This window comes from Lynx rufus, unplaced genomic scaffold (genome assembly GCF_022079265.1).
Source record: "Lynx rufus isolate CCGP_SWC_20201006 ecotype Redwood Valley unplaced genomic scaffold, mLynRuf1.p SCAF_2, whole genome shotgun sequence".
Taxonomy (NCBI): Eukaryota; Metazoa; Chordata; class Mammalia; order Carnivora; family Felidae; genus Lynx; species Lynx rufus.
Genome location: NW_025814834.1, coordinates 67,683,746 through 67,702,166, shown reverse-complemented (window position 1 = coordinate 67,702,166; position 18,421 = coordinate 67,683,746). Strand labels below are relative to the sequence as shown.

General features: G+C 39.8%; 1 protein-coding gene and 1 pseudogene across 1 annotated transcript; one reads left to right on the top strand and one right to left on the bottom strand.

Moving 5' to 3' along the window:
* Positions 1–2,848: 2,848 nt before the first annotated feature.
* On the bottom strand, positions 2,849–3,110 carry LOC124516501 (acyl-CoA-binding protein-like; annotated as a pseudogene).
* A 3,672-nt stretch (positions 3,111–6,782) lies between these two features.
* On the top strand, positions 6,783–7,101 carry LOC124514547 (small integral membrane protein 15-like). Its single transcript, XM_047082598.1, has one exon. The coding sequence runs from the start codon at positions 6,874–6,876 to the stop codon at positions 7,099–7,101; it is 228 nt and encodes a 75-aa protein (XP_046938554.1). The 5' UTR covers positions 6,783–6,873.
* Positions 7,102–18,421: the final 11,320 nt, after the last annotated feature.

Here is an 18,421-nt window from a genome sequence, read left to right as displayed (position 1 = left end):
TACACATAAATTTCCTGAAGATTTTATTAAAACGCAGACTCTGACTCCATAGTTCTGGGAGTCTGCATTGTAACAAGTTCCTGGTGATGCCGGTGAGGCCGATGCTGTTGGCTTGGGGCCTGTACTTTGACTAGGATGGGACTCTAGATACTGCAACATCCCCCTAAATGGTTATCACTGGATTGATCTTTCTATAACACTGTTTTAATAAGTCTTCCTTTGCTGGAAAACATTCAGGGATCTACCAAATCTAGTTTAGAGCCCAAATCAGATCATTCGCTGCCTTCATAATTTTGAAATTACTTGCTAGCTTTATCTTCCAGCACATCCTTTCAAGAATTCTGAGTTTTAGTCAAACCCATCAAATGTCCTTTCTCTGCTGGAGCTCAGTTCCACCCAAGAGGTGGACCTAGTGGGACTGCTGGCTCTTCCCCTCCCCCTTCTCAAATCCACCCCAGAGGAACAAGGGAGGGAAAAATGGAGGAAACCATGAGAAACCCTTGAGTTGACGGATGAGGGAGAGAGAGCGGTTTGAACCCATGTGGAACCGTAGCACTGGCCTGGGGCAGGAGGCAGCTCAGCCTGGTTGTAGGAGGCTAAAGTAAAAACTTCTCCCTTGGGGCGTCTGGGTGGCTCAGTCAGTTAAGCGTCTGGCTCCAGCTCAGGTCATGATCTCACAGTGTAGGGGTTTGAGCCCCGCATTGGGCTCTGTGCTGACAGCTCACAGCCTGGAGCCTGCTTCGGATTCTGTGTCTCCCTCTCTGTCTCTGCCCCTCCTCCACTCACGCTCTGTGTGTGTGTCTCTCTCTCTCAAAAATAAAGAACACATTTAAAAAAAATCTTCTCCCTTCATTTCCTTTGGAATTTGCAAGGCCGGGCTGGCCCTGTGCCTGCAGCAACTGACACCTGGTTCAGGTTATCCCCAGCAGGGCAAACAAGGGCAGTGTAGATACCTACCTAGTGCTTGTGGGCAGCTGACCTCAGGGCTCTCCATTACTAATCCCTTCCCCAGCCTTGGGGCTGGGAACGAACAATGTCTAATGTCTTATGTTTGTAGTGGTAAGCAATTCAACTATGCTTTTCTGGTATCTTCATTAGGCTTAATTAGCCCTGTTCTACTTGCTTTATTTAAAAAAAAAAAAAAAAAGTTTGGAAGTATTCTTTCTTTTTCTATGTTCTGGAAGAATTTAAGCATAATTAGAATTATCTGGTATTTGTAGGTTTGGTAGAACTCTCCTGTGAGGCCATTTGGGCCTGAGGCCTTTTTAAGGAGGTGGGGTTTTTATAATTTTTTCTAATATTTTTTCCCCATGGAAGTTAGTGTACTTAAGCCACCTATATTTAATGGGATCAATTTTGATCAATTAAACTTACTGGGAAATTACTATTTCATCTCTGTATTATTTGCATAGAACTGTACAAAATAGTCTCTTTAGTGTTTTAACTACTTCTCTTTCAGTGATTATTTCTTATTGTGTGTATTATGCTTCCCCCCCACCCTTTAAAAACATTTTTTTTTAAGTTTATTTATTTATTTTGAGAGAGAGAGAGCACAAGCAGGGGAGAGACAGACAGAGGGAGAGGCAGAATCCCAAGCAGGCTCTGCACCATGAGTCTGATGCAGGGCTTGAACTCACAAACTGTGAGATCATGACCTGGACCGAGATCAAGAGTCGGATGCTTAACCGCTTAAACGACTGTGCTACCCAGGCACGCCTCCCCGCCTCTGCTTTTTATCCCTAAATAAGTTACCAAGTGATTTCCACTCCTAAGAAACAGCATTTTAACTTATTAATTCTAATATTTTTTCTGATAGTTAATTTCTGCTTTATTTTTACCATTTCCTTTCTTGTGCTTTACCACGTTTGTGTCTTTGTTTTTCCCAAGGACTTCAGGTTGGGATTTTAATTCATTTCTTTTCATTCTTTATTTTTATTGATGTAAGTGTTTAAGGCTATGAATTCCTCTTTAGTCGCAGCTTTAATCATATCCCATACATTCTGTTTTTATTATCATTATTTTTAAAAGAAATTCTGAAACTTAATTTAGCATTTTTCCTTTACCAGAGTTGTTCAGTAGCAAGTTTTACATTTTCAGCTAGAAAAGACACTTTAGAAATGTTGTTATTAATTTCTATTAATATTATACTCTAATCAGAGAATGTCATTTGAATTATGTCTGTATTATGAAAATGAGGTTTTCTATGTGATATAACATGATTAATTTATGTGAATCTTCCATATGCCTTTGAGAAAAAGGTATGTAAATTGTTATTGGTGGTAAAATTCAATATAGCTTCATAAGATCACACTTATTCATGGTGTGAAAAGTGTTTTATATCCTTCCTTTATTTTTATTCACTTGATTTTCTTGGTCTGGGATTGATACATTCAAGTCTTCTATTATTATTTTGTTTCTAACTGTCTCTCCTGGCATTTCCTGGACTTTCTGTTTTATAAATGTGGTGGTAGTGTTTATGGCTATTTAAAAATACTATCTTTGTTATGAAGCATGACCTTTATCTTTCCTTGTTTCATTTAATGCTTTTTGTGATGATTTATACTTCATCCAATATCAAGATATCAACCCTGCATTAATTTATTTTTATTAAAAAAATTTTTTTTTTTTTACTTACTGAAACAGATGCACCTTAGATCTATAGATAAAAACTACTCAACAAAGGTCAATAACCATTTCAGCTCTACTCTGTTAGAGCCATATTCTGTACAGTCTTCAGGATCTAGGTTAACTGGTTATTTTCATTAGTTCATGTCGTCTGCAGTAGTAGAAAAACAAGGCATTGTATTAGTTTAAATGAAATGCACTGCTGACAGCCAAATCCAGTGGCTTATATTCCATATTTTTTCTTTAGATCTTCTACTTTGTTGATGTAAGCTTTAATGGCATCTTCCTTGGAAGTCCCTTTTAGCTGATTCCAGGCATCCCACCTGGCCTTGCCTTTGAGATCCGACAGCCCAGGCCACGCTGTTTGTGTCATCTGCAGTTGTTTGTTTGTAGCGGCTGTAGGGGAACGTCATCTCATTATCTGCTGACTTGGTCTTGGGGTGTTTAGCATCCTCACCAGCTTTGTCAAAGTCAGCCTGAGACATGCCAGCGGGGTTGCAAGGATCCTAGGGCACCCTACATTTTTATTACTTATATTTGCCTGATAAAACTTTGTCCAACTCTTTAACATTCCTGAACCTCTTTAAGTATGTTGATGGTATGTAGCATAGAGTTGGGCTTTACTTTGTGAGTCAATCTGAAAATCTCTTTAACAAGTTAATCAAGCTTATTTATATATATATTAATGTGACTAATATGTTTGGTCACATCAATAATCAACTCTTATTTTTTTTTCAACGTTTTTATTTATTTTTGGGACAGAGAGAGACAGAGCATGAACGGGGGAGGTGCAGAGAGAGAGGGAGACACAGAATCGGAAACAGGCTCCAGGCTCTGAGCCATCAGCCCAGAGCCTGACGTGGGGCTCGAACTCACGGACCGCGAGATCGTGACCTGGCTGAAGTCGGACGCTTAACCGACTGCGCCACCCAGGCGCCCCATATTTTTTTATATTTACTGTATATATTGTTATAGATACTATGTTTCACCATGTGGTCTGTTTCCTTGCCTTTCTTTTTTCAGGGGTCTGGAGTAGAAAGAGTATTTAATTTGGTTTAGGAACATTTCTTTTTTTTTTCCTAATGATTACGTTTATTACCTTAGTCCCTTTAATTCCTTTTTTAGGCTTCTTCTAACTGATTTGTCAGCTTAAAACAATATCCTCTTTTCACTATTCAGTATTCAGTAAATGTAAACATAGTAAAACTGTGTAAACTGTGTAAACACAGTAAAATGTGTTTCATTTTTTTCCCTTTTTTCCCTTTTTTCTCCTCCCATGTCTTTAGTTACATTTTTAAATTCTGGCAGAATACATAACAGGTATATTCTATCTTTAATCTTTTCCCCCACCTTTATTGTAGTCCTAAATCTGCAATTAAGTATAGATGTTGAATATCTTCAGTGCTCACCAAAGGTCTTTTTGCTGAAATTTCTCAGCTCATATCTGGCTGGCTGAAGCTCACCTTCTAGTAGATTCCTAAGGGAAGGTTCATGAGGACTGTGTTCTCTGGACTGTTACAGGTTTAAAGTTACGTTGTATCACCTTGATTCCCTGTGCAGAGGTGAGAGATTTGAGTGGTTCACTAACATTTCTGGTTTGAGAATGCCTTATTCTGTTGGACCGAAAGTACAGTTTTCTCTCCACAGAGAAGCAAGTTGGTGTGTCTTCTGGTCCTGATTCTCTTTGGTTTCTTAGTTTTCCTTAATTTGAACACTTGTTGCTACTTTCTCTTTACCACCTGGCCTCCAAGGGATGCCCCCGGGGGGCCAAGTGCCCTCCCTTCCCCCAGAGGCCATACCTCTTCCAGGACTGCTGCATCCGCTCCTGTGCACTTTTCTGCCCCTTGTCTTCAATTCTCTTGGAGCCAGTGCTCTGATCCAGCAGGTCTTATCTCTGTTCTGTCATTCTTCCAGGCCTGCTGGAACTTTCTTCTTCTGAAAGTGATGTTATATCTTGGTGGGTTCTGTTGCTTCTGTATCCCACTCTCGCCTCCTTGTTTTTGCTGTGGCCCCAGCCTTAGAGTGGTTCTCCAGCTTTGGATGCTTCTACCCTGCTTACATATAAGTTGCAATTTGTCACAATCTTTGTCTCCCAGTTATTCTGTAAGCATGGATGATGGATGGTTTTATTTGCTCCCTTTTTGTATCTGTGTGGTTTTTGGAGAAAGTGAGCAGAGATTTGAATTTAGGCAGGCATCTTCATCCTATGGGAACTCAAAGGGCAACAGATACCACTTTTTTATTTTAGTAATTTTAGCTTAATTGTATTGTAAGAACTTTGAGGGCACATTTAATACATTATCAGGCATATAGTGAGTGATAAGTAAGTATCTGATGGAGGAAAATATTAACAGATATTATAACTCACTTTACTTTAGCAAAAGAGATTATGGAGGAACTCTTCCCATATTTACGGAAAAATGATCATGTCTAAATTTTATTAGTTGCTGACTCAGTGGCTTAATTGTTGCCAGTCTACTAAGGATATAATATTATGGAAATTAAATACAGAAATTGTTTGATGCATTTGGATACAATTCTGAGAGACAAGGTGAGGCGAGCACATATCAGGATAGACAAAATGGTAAAGGCGATGTTTTCTTAATAATGCATGATGTTAGATGAAACTTTTAGGTAAAGAAAACAATCAGCTATGCGTTGTATTTTCTTTGATTAAAAGAAGTATATATATTAAACTCTCTACTTCTAGCTACTTGGAAGGATGTCATGCAAGGCAAAAAAAAATCCACGGAATCTTGCCAATGATTTTGATCAGGGAATGTTGGCAGACTGAACGAAATGTCTGATAAAGTAAATGTTGCCAAATAATTTCAATGTTTATAGTAGATGGTTTCTTAAACTTAATTGTGTAACTCTGTGATGACACAAAAATCAGAAAAGATGCGTCAGTACCACTTTCAGGGGACAGAACTGACAGTGGCTCCCGTCTTTTTCTAGAGCAGAAGTTTTTATGGTGGTGAGCAGCTCCCATATCTGTGCTGTCAGTGGCTACTAGCCACATGTAGTGAATGGACTGAGGAACTCAATTTTTAACTTGCTTATTTTAATTAATTTATGTGGCCACTTGTGGTTCATGGCTGCTATTTCAGACACTGCAGGTATCCAGAGAGACATTCATGAACTCAGGCTTGAAGTTATCCCCATTGGGGGAGAGAAAAAGAACAGAAGAGAAATCTGGGTGGCATGAGGAAGTAAGGGTCATCTGTGTGTTATCTGTTTATCTTCTACCTGCCCATCTATCTATCATCCGTCTGTTGGAGAAAGAGCAAGTGACTACTTCTTCATGGGGGTAAAAAAAGGAAACACTGTTCTCTACTCTTGGCTGAGCCTGGGACTACTTGTTTTAAAGTTTTGAGTCTTCTTGGGGCACCTGGATGGCTCAGTCGGTTAAGCGTCTGACTTCATCTCAGGTCACGATCTCACAGTTCGTGGGTTTGAGTCCCATATTGGGCTCTGTGCTGACAGCTCGGAGCCTGGAGCCTGCTTTGGATTCTGTATCTCCCTCTCTTTCTGCCCCTCCCCTGCTTGCTCTCTGTCTCTCTCTCAATCTCTGAAAAAAATAAATAAATAAACTTTTTTTTTTTTTTAACTTTTTTTTTTTTTCAACGTTTATTTATTTTTGGGACAGAGAGAGACAGAGCATGAATGGGGGAGGGGCAGAGAGAGAGGGAGACACAGAATCGGAAACAGGCTCCAGGCTCTGAGCCATCAGCCCAGAGCCCGACGCGGGGCTCGAACTCACGGACCGCGAGATCGTGACCTGGCTGAAGTCGGACGCTTAACCGACTGCGCCACCCAGGCGCCCCTAAACTTTTTTTTTTAATCAAAGTTTTGATTCTTCTCAATTGTTGCCTCTGCTGCTTTATATCAGACTATGCTATACATCTTTGTGTTTAACTCTTTGAACTCTTTCATATTAGTGAAATCCATACATAGACTATCACTTGGTAAGTTGAATATTCTGAAACTAAGTTAAGGAACATATATACACTCACATTAATCACACCTCAAATCCATGCCCGTATTTGTCCTGCTGTAAAGCCAAGAGCTATACAGAAATTTATGAACCGGGCTTCCGACCTGGAGTATATAGAATTTAAATCTTCTCTCACAAGTATATGGTAGAGCTAAAGAAGAAGACAAGCAAGGGTCATCTGAAATTGTAATTGGCTCACTAATAATCGCAGGACAAAGTTGGAAATAACTACTCAAGCAGAAGACGCTACCATGATGTTTGATATAAAGGCTTGGGCTGAGTACGTTGTGGAATGGGCTGCAAAGGACCCATATGGCTTCCTTACAACGGTTATTTTGGCCCTTACTCTATTGTTTCTAGCAAGTGCTATACTGTCCTGGAAATTGGCCAAGATGACTGAAGCCAGGGAAAAGGAACAAAAGAAGAAACAAAAATGTCAAGAAAATATTGCAAAAGCTAAACGACTAAAGAAGGATTGAAGGTATGAACAGGCTCTATAACCAGAGAAAAATCACTTGGAAAATTAAGCAGCTTTGGAAGGACCCACTGAGGTTTCTTTTCTGATTTTTATGACAGTAATTTGTAGTCAATGAAGTCTGAGCACATGGAAGGATCATGTTAGTTGTGGCCTCTACTACTGCAACTTTTAGGCTTTGGTGTAGAAGTCTGTTGACAGTTATTGTAAATTGGCATTTATTCTATAAATTCTTTATAACTGACTTAGCCATTTGCCATTTTGCAGCTTATGTACTGAAACGAAAACATCCTGTGGAGAGAAATGACTATACATTATGAATTCTTTTCAAATAATGGCTTAGAATGGGGCCCTTTCTGGACGAAAGGAGTTAAGAATGTAAAAATCAAAACTGTCCTGAGGTGAAAAGTGTGCTTTGGCTTAAAAGGCATATAGTATATTAATTATATCTTTTATCATTATTGCTTATTTCTTGGAATAGAATCATTTCTGGCTTTCTCAAAGCCACATATTAACTAATGACTTTTTGTGTTCTGCATTTTCTCATTTTAAACTTTGAGATAATTATCAGACATTCTGCATTTTTTACAATCTAATTTTATAAAGAATTCTCTTATTGACTATATAGAATACCACCTACCAGATATAACAGTTTTTGTACTTATGAACACTGCAATTTTCTTAGAGATGTCTTGTTGAGTAGAATAACACCAGGATTTAAAGCTTGCAGTAAAAATGCCAAACCTTGTGTTACCTTGGAACCAGTTTACTCTTTCTTGTGCTAAGTAGAAATGTGAAGTAGTTAAAATGTCTTATCAGATAATTTGCTCATTATATAGATGCCATTTTTGTGTTTTTATTCCATTCTTTGTTTTAACTTACCTAGTAGTGATATTCTGCTTTCTGATGAAACAGGTTCATGGTGAAAATTAAAATTTCAAATTTCTTTTAAGGAATTCTTAAAAAGTAATAGTTAAGTCGTAACTCATAAGTGGTAAAGAAAGGTTTAACATTTGGAAAAATTTTGGTCATCATACCAGTAATTGGATGAAAAAGGTAAATTGTGTCAAAATGAGATATGTGTTAAAATTAGAAATAAAGAGCTAAAGGATCTTTCCTTTAGTTAAGTAGATAACTGGAACATTTACTATTAAACAGGCTTTTATAAATGCATAGTGCAGTAATTTTATTTGCTGTCAGTATATGATAGCTTATTAATGTTTTCCTCCCCTCTGATAATAAATTTTAAATTACAAAAAATTGTCCACCAGCGTTAGTTTAAAATGGAACTAGATATTGAAATAAATTTGATACTTTTTTATAAAAAAAGAAAAAAAGAAATATATTAACCAGACCTGTGGTTTACTGGTTTTTTCCTTTGTTGGTTGGTTGGTTTGTTTGTTTTGGATTGCTTAAGCCTTTGGTTTCTCGGATTCAGGACTCAGCTTCCTGAGTTTCAATTCTGGATCGTCCATTTATTAGATATGTGACTCTTAGAAACAAACTTAACTTTTGCATTGGTTTCCCCGTCGGGTTGTTATGAAGATTAAATGAACTCATGGTTGTAAATTATATAGAATAGTACTTTACACTGTTTATTTATAAATTGCACAAATTGTTATTTTTTTATATATAATTTATTGTCAAATTGGTTTCCATACAACACCCAGTGCTCATCCCGACAGGTGACCTCCTCAATGCCCATCACCCACTTTCCCCTCTCCCCCACCCCCCATTAACCCTCAGTTCTCAGTATTTAAGAGTCTCTTATGGTTTGCCTCCTTCCCTCTCTGTAACTTTTAACTTTTCCCCCCTTCCCCTCCCCCCTGGTGTTCTGTTAAGTTTCTCAGGATCCACATAAGAGTGAAAACATATGGTAGCTGTCTTTCTCTGCCTGACTTATTTCACTTAGCCTAACACTCTCCAGTTCCATCCATGTTGCTACAAAGGGCCAGATTTCATTCTTTCTCATTGCCAAGGAGTAGTCCATTGTATACATAAACACATCTTCTTTATCCATTCGTCAGTTGATGGACATTTTGGCTCTTTCCATAATATAGCTGTTGTTGAGAGTGCTGCTATAAACATTGGGGTACAAGTGCCCCTATGCATCAGCACTCCTGTATCCCTTGGGTAAATTCCTAGCAGTGCTATTGCTGGGTCATAGGGTAGGTCTGTTTTTAATTTTTTGAGGAAACTCCACATAGTTTTCCAGAGTGGCTGCACCAGTTTGCATTCCCACCAACAGTGCAAGAGGGTTCCTGTTTCTCCACATCTTCTCCAGCATCTATAGTCTCCTGATTTGTTCATTTTAGCCACTCTGACTGGCGTGAAGTGATATTTGAGTGTGGTTTTGATTTGTATTTCCCTGATGAGGAATGACGTTGAGCATCTTTTCATGTGCCTGTTGACCACCTAGATGTCTTCTTTAGAGAAGTGTCTATTCATGTTTTCTGCCCATTTCTTCACTGGATTATTTGTTTTTCGGGTGTAGAGTTTGGTGAGCTCTTTATCGATTTTGGATACTAGCCCTTTGTCTGATATATCATTTGCAAATATCTTTTCCCATTCCATCGGTTGCTTTTAGTTTTGTTGATTATTTCCTTTGCTGTGCAGAAGCTTTTTATCTTCATGAGGTCCCAATAGTTCGTTTTTGCTTTTAATTCCCTTGCCCTTGGGGATTTGTCAAGTAAAAAATTGCTGCGGTTGAGGTCAGAGAGGTTTTTTCCTGCTTTCTCCTCTAGGGTTTTGATGGTTTCCTGTCTCACATTCAGGTCCTTTATCCATTTTGAGTTTGTTTTTGTGACTGGTGTAAGAAAGTGGTCTAGTTTCATCCTTCTGCATGTTGCTGTCCAGTTCTCCCAGCACCATTTGCTAAAGAGACTGTCTTTTTTCCATTGGATGTTCTTTCCTGCTTTGTCAAAGATTACTTGGCCATACGTTTGTGGGCCTAGTTCTGGGGTTTCTATTCTATTCCATTGGTCTATGTGTCTGTTTTTGTGCCAATACCATGCTGTCTTGATGATTACAGCTTTGTAGTAGAGGCTAAAGTCTGGGATTGTGATGCCTCCCGCTTTGTCTTCTTCAAAATTACTTTGGCTATTTGGGGTCTTTTGTGGTTCCATACAAATTTTAGGATTCCTTGTTCTAGCTTCAAGAAGAATGCTGGTACAATTTTGATTGGGATTGCATTGAATGTGTAGATAGCTTTGGGTAGTACTGACATTTTATAAATATTTATTTTTCCAATCCATGAGCAGGGAATGTCTTTCCATTTCTTTAAATCTTCTTCAATTACCTTCATAAGCTTTCTATAGTTTTCAGCATACAGATCCTTTACATCTTTGGTTAGATTTATTCCTAGGTATTTTATGCTTCTTGGTGCAATTGTGAATGGGATCAGTTTCTTTATTTGTCTTTCTGTTGCTTCATTGTTAGTGTATAAGAATGCAACTGATTTCTGTACATTAATTTTGTATCCTACAACCTTGCTGAATTCATGTATCAGTTCTAGCAGACTTTTGGTGGAGTCTATCGAGTTTTCCATGTACAGTATCATGTCATCTGCAAAAAGTGAAAACTTGACTTCATCCTTGCCAATTTTGATGCCTTTGATTTCATTTTGTTTCATTGCTGATGCTAGAACTTTCCAACACCATGCTAAACAACAGTGGTGAAAGTGGACATCCCTATCGTGTTCCTGATCTCAGGGGGAAAGCTCTCAGTTTTTCCCCATTGAGGATGATATTAGCTGCAGGCTTTTCATAAATGGCTTTTATGATGTTTAAGTATGTTCCTTCTATCCCAACTTTCTCGAGGGTTTTTATTAAGAAAAGATGCTGAATTTTGTCAAATGCTTTTTCTGCATTGATTGACAGGATCATATAGTTCTTATCTTGTCTTTTATCAATGTGATGTATCACATTGATTGATTTGTGAATATTAAACCAGCCTGCAGCCCAGGAATGAACCCCACTTGATCTTGGTGAAGAATTCTTTTTATATGCTGTTGAATTCAATTTGCTAGTATCTTGTTGAGAATTTTTGCATCCATATTCATCAGGGATATTGGCCTGTAGTTCTCTTTTTTTCTGGGTCTCTGTCTGGTTTGGGAATCAAAGTAATGCTGGCTTCATAGAATGAGTCTGGAAGTTTTCCTTCCCTTTCTATTTTTTGGAACAGCTTGAGAAGGATAGGTATTATCTTTGCTTTAAATGTCTGGTAGAATTCCCCAGGGAAGCCATCTGGTCCTGGACTCTTATTTGTTGGGAGATTTTTCATAACTGATTCAATTTCTTCACTGGTTATGGGTCTGTTCAAATTTTCTATTTCTTCCCGTTTGAGTTTTGGAATTGTGTGGGTGTTTAGGAATTTGTCCATTTCTTCCAGGTTGTCCAGTTTGTTGGCAGATAATTTTTCATAGTATTCCATGACAATTGCTTGTATTTCTGAGGGATTGGTTATAATAATTCCATTTTAATTCGTGATTTTATCTATTTGAGTCCTCTCCCTTTTCTTTTTGAGAAGCCTGGCTAGAGGTTTATCAATTTTGTTTATTTTGTCAAAAAACCAACTCTTGGTTTCACTGATCTGTTCTACTGTTTTTTTTTGTTTGATTTTTGTTTTTTTTTTAGATTCTATATTGTTTATTTTTGCTCTGATCTTTATTATTTCTCTTCTGCTGAGTTTGGGGTGTCTTTGCTGTTCTGCTTCTAGTTCCTTTAGGTGTGCTGTTAGATTTTGTATTTGGGATTTTTCTTGTTTCTTGAGATAGGCCTGGATTGCGATGTATTTTCCTCTCTGGACTGCCTTTGTTGCATCCCAAAGGGTTTGGATTGTTGTATTTTCATTTTCATTTGTTTCCATATATCTTTTAATTTCTTCTCTAATTGCCTGGTTGACCCATTCATTCTTTAGTAGGGTGTTCTTTAACCTCCATGCTTTTGGAGGTTTTCCAGACTTTTTCCTGTGGTTGATTTCAAGTTTCATAGCATTGTGATCTGAAAGTGTGCATGGTATGATTTCAATTCTTTTATACTTATTAAGGGATGTTTTGTGACCCAGTATGTGATCTATCTTGAAGAATGTTCCATGTGCACTCAAGAAGTATATTCTGTTGCTTTGGAATGCAGAGTTCTAAATATATCTGTTAAGTCCATCTGATCCAATGTATCATTCAGGGCCCTTGTTTCTTTATTTATTCCCTGTCTAGATGATCTATCCATTGTTGTAAGTGGAGCATTAAAGTCTCCTGCAATTGCCACATTCTTATCAATAAGGTTACTTACGTTTGTGATTGTTTTATGTATTTGGGGGCTTCCAAATTCAGTGCATAGATATGTATAGTTGTTAGCTCTTCCTGATGGATAGACCCTGTAATTATTATATAATGCCCTTCTTCCCATCTCTTGTTACAGCCTTTAATTTAAAGTCTAGTTTGTCTGATATCAAAGTATGGCTCCTCCAGCTTTCTTTTGACTTCCAGTAGCATGATAGATAGTTCTCCATCCCCTCACTTTCAATCTGAAGGTGTCCTCAGGTCTAAAATGAGTCTCTTGGGGCTACTGGGTGGCTCAGTCGGTTGAGCGTCTGACTTCGGCTCAGGTCATGATCTCACAGTTCGTGGGTTCGAGCCCCACGTCAGGCTCTGTGCGGACCTCTCAGAGCCTGTAGCCTGCTTCAGATTCTGTGTCTCCTTTTCTCTCTGCCCCTCCCCTGCTCACACTTTGTCTCACTCTGTTTCTCAAAAATAAATAAATGTAAAAAAAATTTTTTTAAATGAGTATCTTGTAGACAGCAAATAGATGGGTCTTGTTTTTTTATCCATTCTGATACCCTGTGTCTTTTGGTTGGAGCATTTAGTCCATTTACATTCACTGTTACTATTGAAAGATACGGGTTTAGAGTCATTGTGATATCTGTAGTTTTCATGTTTATAGTGGTGTCTCTGGTACTTTGTGGTCCTTGCAACATTTCACTCACAGAGTCCCCCTTAGGGTCTCTTGTAGGGCTGGTTTAGTGGTGGTGAATTCCTTCAGTTTTTGTTTGGGAAAACCTTTATCTCTCCTTCTATTCTGAATGACAGACTTGCTGGATAAAGGATTCTCGGCTGCATATTTTTTTCCATTCATCACATTGAAGATTTTCTGCCATTCCTTTCTGGTCTGCCAAGTTTTAGTAGATAGGTCTGCTACTACTCTTATGTGTCTACCTTTGTATGTTAAGGCCCGTTTATTCCTAGCTGCTTTCAGAATTCTCTCTTTATCCTTGTGTTTTTGCCAGTTTCACTATGATATGTCCTGCAGAAGATTGATTCAAGTTATGCCTGAAGGGAGTTCTCTGTGCCTCCTGGATTTCAATGCCTGTTTCCTTCCCCAGATTGGGGAAGTTCTCAGCTATGATTTGTTCAAGTATACCTTCAGCCCCTTTTTCTCTCTCTTCTTCTTCTGGAATTCCTATGATACGGATATTGTTCCATTTGATTGCATCACTTAGTTCTCTAATTCTCCCCTCGTACTCTTTTATCTCTCTTTTTCTCAGCTCTCTCTTTTTCCATAATTTTATCTTCTAATTCACCTATTCTCCCCTCTGCCTCTTCAATCCACACTGTGGCTGCCTCCATTTTATTTTGCACCTCATTATAGCATTTTTAATTCATCATGACTATTTTTTAGTCCCTTGATCTCTGTAGCAATAGATTCTCTGCTGTCCTCAATACTTTTCCCAAGCCCAGCAATTAATTTTATGACTATTATTCTAAATTCTTGTTCAGTTATATTGCTTAAAATGGTTTTGATCAATTTGTTGGCTGTCCTACTTCCTGGAATTTCTTTTGAGAATTCTTCTATTTCGTCATTTTGGCTAATTTTCTGTCCCTTATGCGTTTTAAAAGCTTGTTGTGTGCTCTGCACCTGAGAGCACTGCTGTATTAAAGGAGGGTCATACACTGTCCAGGGCCTGGCCCTTCAGGAGGATTTTTTGCAGAGATTGTTACTTGCTCTCTGTTGTTGTGACTTTGGTTATTTATTACCTTACTCGTAGTAATATTTTGGGCCCTCCACCAGGTGTGTATTGATTTGTTCCTTGGAGTAGCCCTGTCAAGGAAAACAGATAGACAAAATGGAGACAAATACACGCAAATACACAAACAAATAACACAAACAAATACACAAAAATAAAAAACTAAAGACTAAAACCAAAAAACCCCAAAACACCAACTACAAGTAAAGAAGAGGGTGGAGGTGGTGCTGATGGAAGAGCACATGCAAAGAGAGAAATGACAGGGGGGTTGGTGGGGAGAAAAAATAAACATCGATTAGGCAGAGAGACTAAAAGGCTTAATCCAGAGAGAGAGAAAAGAAAAGAAAGAAAGAGGCAGGGGAAACAAAACGAAGAGAAAGTTACCCAGACAGAGAAACTCTATGGTTTGATTATTCCAGAGAGAGAGAGAGAGAAAGGAGTGTAAAGATGGAGGTGTAGAACATGTACCAAGAGAGTGGATTAAATATGTCTGTTTAGACAGACCAATAACCAGAGTAACCAGCCTAGGGGAGGGAAGAGATAAGGAGGAGAAAAGGGGGGAGGGAGAATATATCTATATACCCAGAATCGACCTAGAGTTAACTCAGGCAATGCTGCATTGTTTGTGGGGAGGAGCTGTCTGCAGGGTCTGTGCCTCTTGGGTGGATAGGCAGTTACCCAGAGCAAGGGGGCGTGGTTTGGCGTAATCTGGATCCACCTCCACTATGAGCCCTGGGAGTGATCTCTGAGGCCCCGCCTTAGTGGTGGTGGTTGGGGCGGGGTGGGGGGTGGGGAATGGGGAACCCCCTGTCTCTTCTCCACAGAGCCAGACCCAGTGGCCTCTGTTTGAGTCATCCTCACTGTGCCGCAGGGGCAGATGGGGTGGTCCTTCTCATTCCACCAACTACCCTGACCCTACACTTGGCTAGGATTCAAAGTCCTGCTCTGTGTGCTCTGCGCTGGGGAAGCACCTCTCAGTGCAGCCCTACATGTGGTCCTGGCTGGCTTTGTCTGTGCCGCGGCACTTCAGGGAGGACCAACTTCTCCTACTGCAGACTGAGCCACTGCCCTCACAGACACAAGCAGATACAGGCAGGCCTTATCTTTTCCCACAGCACCCCAGGGAGCGACCACTTTCTCCTACTGTAGACTCTGCCACTGACCTCACCGGGAGCCCCCAGGGATGGCAGACACAGGCAGGCTTTGTACTATCTCGCAGCCCTCCAGGCAGGGAACCACTTTTTCCAACTGCGGACTGAGCCCCTGAACTACCACCACACGCAGGCTTCGCTCCCCTCTTCCCCAGGTGCCGAGGGAGCCAGCCCCAGTCCGAAGAAAGCTCTGCAGTTAGAGATCGGAGCCCTCTCAGTCTCAGTCCGAGATCTTTCTCCTGTCCAGATATGGTCCTACACTTCCCTAGCTGCTCTTTCTCTCCCCTTTGGCTCTCCGCAGAAGGGGGTCCCTCCGCTCCATACCCACGTGGCCTTTGTTTTTATCTCCCCCATTTCACAGTTACCCACATATCTTTTTTCCAGCTTTCCCATTTTATTCCTAGTAGATTCAGTCTCATTTCCTCCCAGGCTCTGGTGTTCAAAGCCCTTTGGCTTCTACACTTCTTTGAGAGACACGGGAAGTATGGATCCCCCTACTTCTCCACCATGTTGGCCCCTCCTATCTCTAAATTGCACAAATTAAATTAAAATTTAAGTAAAGATTAGATGCTACCCGTATTAATGACATTTTCTCATTCAATTTTCTCATTCAGAGCTCGTTCAAATATCTGTCCCATGGTGGACATCAGAAACTCCATTAGGTGGCTGGCCGGGTTGGTACTGATATAGTAGGCTTCCTGTCTGATGGACTCCATGTTGAGAGTCTCAAATGGTAGCACAAGCTCTGTTGTTCTGTGCCAGCAGGCAAATAGCAGAAGAAATGTTGAGGCTTTTAGGGAGATGAGTTTGCAATCACTGCACATAGGACAGATAGGTCTGATTTTGCCATGAAATACCTTCCAGTTTAGCAATTCTGAGACAGATCTGTTTGCAAAATGTGAGCAGGTACCTGGGTTGGGTTGATAGAATACTCAATATTCTGTTGCTAAGGTTCTAAGCCTATTCATGGTATTCTATTTTTAGAGTGGACAGGAATGAATCAGAGGCCTATGATTAATTATTAATGATTGTGAAATAACACTGTTGGGTGATAAAATGTAGAAAGTTTTAATAACAGCTGCTCTGAGGATTACTTTTAACAAATGCATAAAAGAATTTTTGAAGTTATATCTTACCTCTTTGGAACACTGCTTGTTTTGAAGTAATTTTCTCTAAATGTCTATGGTTTAGTCCTATCTTGAAAAGACAAGACTGTGGTAACAAGAGGCTCCAAAAAAATTAATTATAGCTCTTTATTTATCATTAGCATGCAGACTAAATTCCTAGAATTTCTGAATGTTTAACAGCCTATCAGATTAAAATAAAACTTTTTTTTTTTTTCAGTTTGGTGTCTCTTTTAGTGTCTATAGTAATTAGTGATATCAATCATTTACTACACCCTGGTTCTGTTCTCAATGGATTACGTGAGAAAACTCAAGGGTAGAAAAGTTAAATACCCAGGGGCGCCTGGGTGGCTCAGTCAGTTAAGTGTCTGACTTCAGCTCAGGTCATGATGTCAGTCTGTGAGTTCAAGCCCCGTGTCGGGCTCTGTGCTGACAGCTCAGAGCCTGGAGCCTGCTTCAGATTCTGTGTCTCCCTCTCTTTCTCTGTCCCTCCCCTGCTCATGCCCTGTCCCTCTCTGTCTCAAAAATAAATAAAAAGAGGGGAGCCTGGGTGGCTCAGTCAGTTAAGCGTCTGACTTCGGCTCAGGTCATGATCTCACCGTTCGTGGGTTCGAGCCCTGCTCCGGGCTCTGTGCTGTCAGCTCAGAGCCTGGAGTCTGCTTCGGATTCTGTGTCTCCCTCTCTGTCTGCCCTCTTCCCCTCACACTCTGTCTGTCTGTCTGTCTCTCTCTCTCAAAAATAAATAAATATTAAACAATTTAAAAAAATAAATAAAAAGAAAAAAAAGAAAGGTTAAATACCTGGTCAAGGTCATACAGTAAGTAAGAATGGATTTGATTCTGAGCAACCAAGAGTCTGCACTCTAGACAGTGATTTCTTTTCTAGTTTACATAAAGGACCCACCATATATCACTAAACAAGGACATGGGAAGATTTGACCTTGTATGGATTTTATTCTTCCATATCTTACTATAGCCATTAATTTGTTTAACAGACACCGAACACTCACTAAGGTAATGATGGATATGCTTTATCGAGCATTTATTGGCTAATGGTTTAAATGTACCATCTTATTTAACCCTTGTAGCTATCCATGCTGTAGCTTAGAGACCTTAAATGGCAGGGTCTCATGGTGAGCATGGAGGCACGAATTGAATGCAGGGCCCCTGATTCCAGGGCTAATGCTCTTCAACACATTACAGGCAGTGGATTGTGCTCTGCGCTGTAGAGCATGGACGTTGCATGAATCACAGATCCTTCCTTCGAAGAACGTGGAATGCAGTTTTGCTGATCAGATATGCATGAAAATAACTGATACACATGGGGAGAGTGTACCGCTCTAAGGGATACAGATACTCTCCTCTGAAGCTCAGCAGAGACAGCAATCACTTTTGTCAAAAAAAGGAGAGATTTAGGAGATAAAGTTCAGATAGTGAAAGCTACCAGTAGTAATCTGTAGTGATTTTTAGAAAAGAAAAACACTACAGTTTTGTTATTAATAGGCCTGTTTTCATTTTTAAAACACAGCACAAGAATTTTCTTAATTTATTAAGGATAGGTTGAGTGTCTATTGGGTACCAGATATTGCCGATGCAGGCATTGAAGATAGGCAATGTTCTCAGAACCAGAATATTTCCTGCTCTCTTGGAGCTTACGGTCTAGTGGGGAGAGGCTGACAATAATGAAAAAAATATAAGCAAGTGAGGTTTGCAGTCTGTGTAAGGATGATAGTGCTGCCATCAGACTCCAAGCAGGACAGGGGGTGGTGAGTCAAAGGCAGGTGTAAGGCAGCTTGCTACTTCAAATAGGGTGATAAGAGGTCTCACCAGAGGTGACATTTGATAAGAACCTGAAGGAGGTAAAGAGCAAGTGTAAAGACCCCGTGTTAGTATGTGTAGCTTTAAGAACTTCATACCTGAGGACACGTGCAGGATAGCTTGCTTTGACTCACCGTGCCTCGTTCCCCAGGATCTACTCTCTCCCCATCTCCATCCTTCTTTTTGCTGTGCAAGGATAGGCTGTGTGAAGC

Bases quoted from the DNA above. Each gene is read 5' to 3' on its own strand.
- LOC124514547 (XM_047082598.1), top strand. From the start codon at position 6,874: ATGATGTTTGATATAAAGGCTTGGGCTGAGTACGTTGTGGAATGGGCT.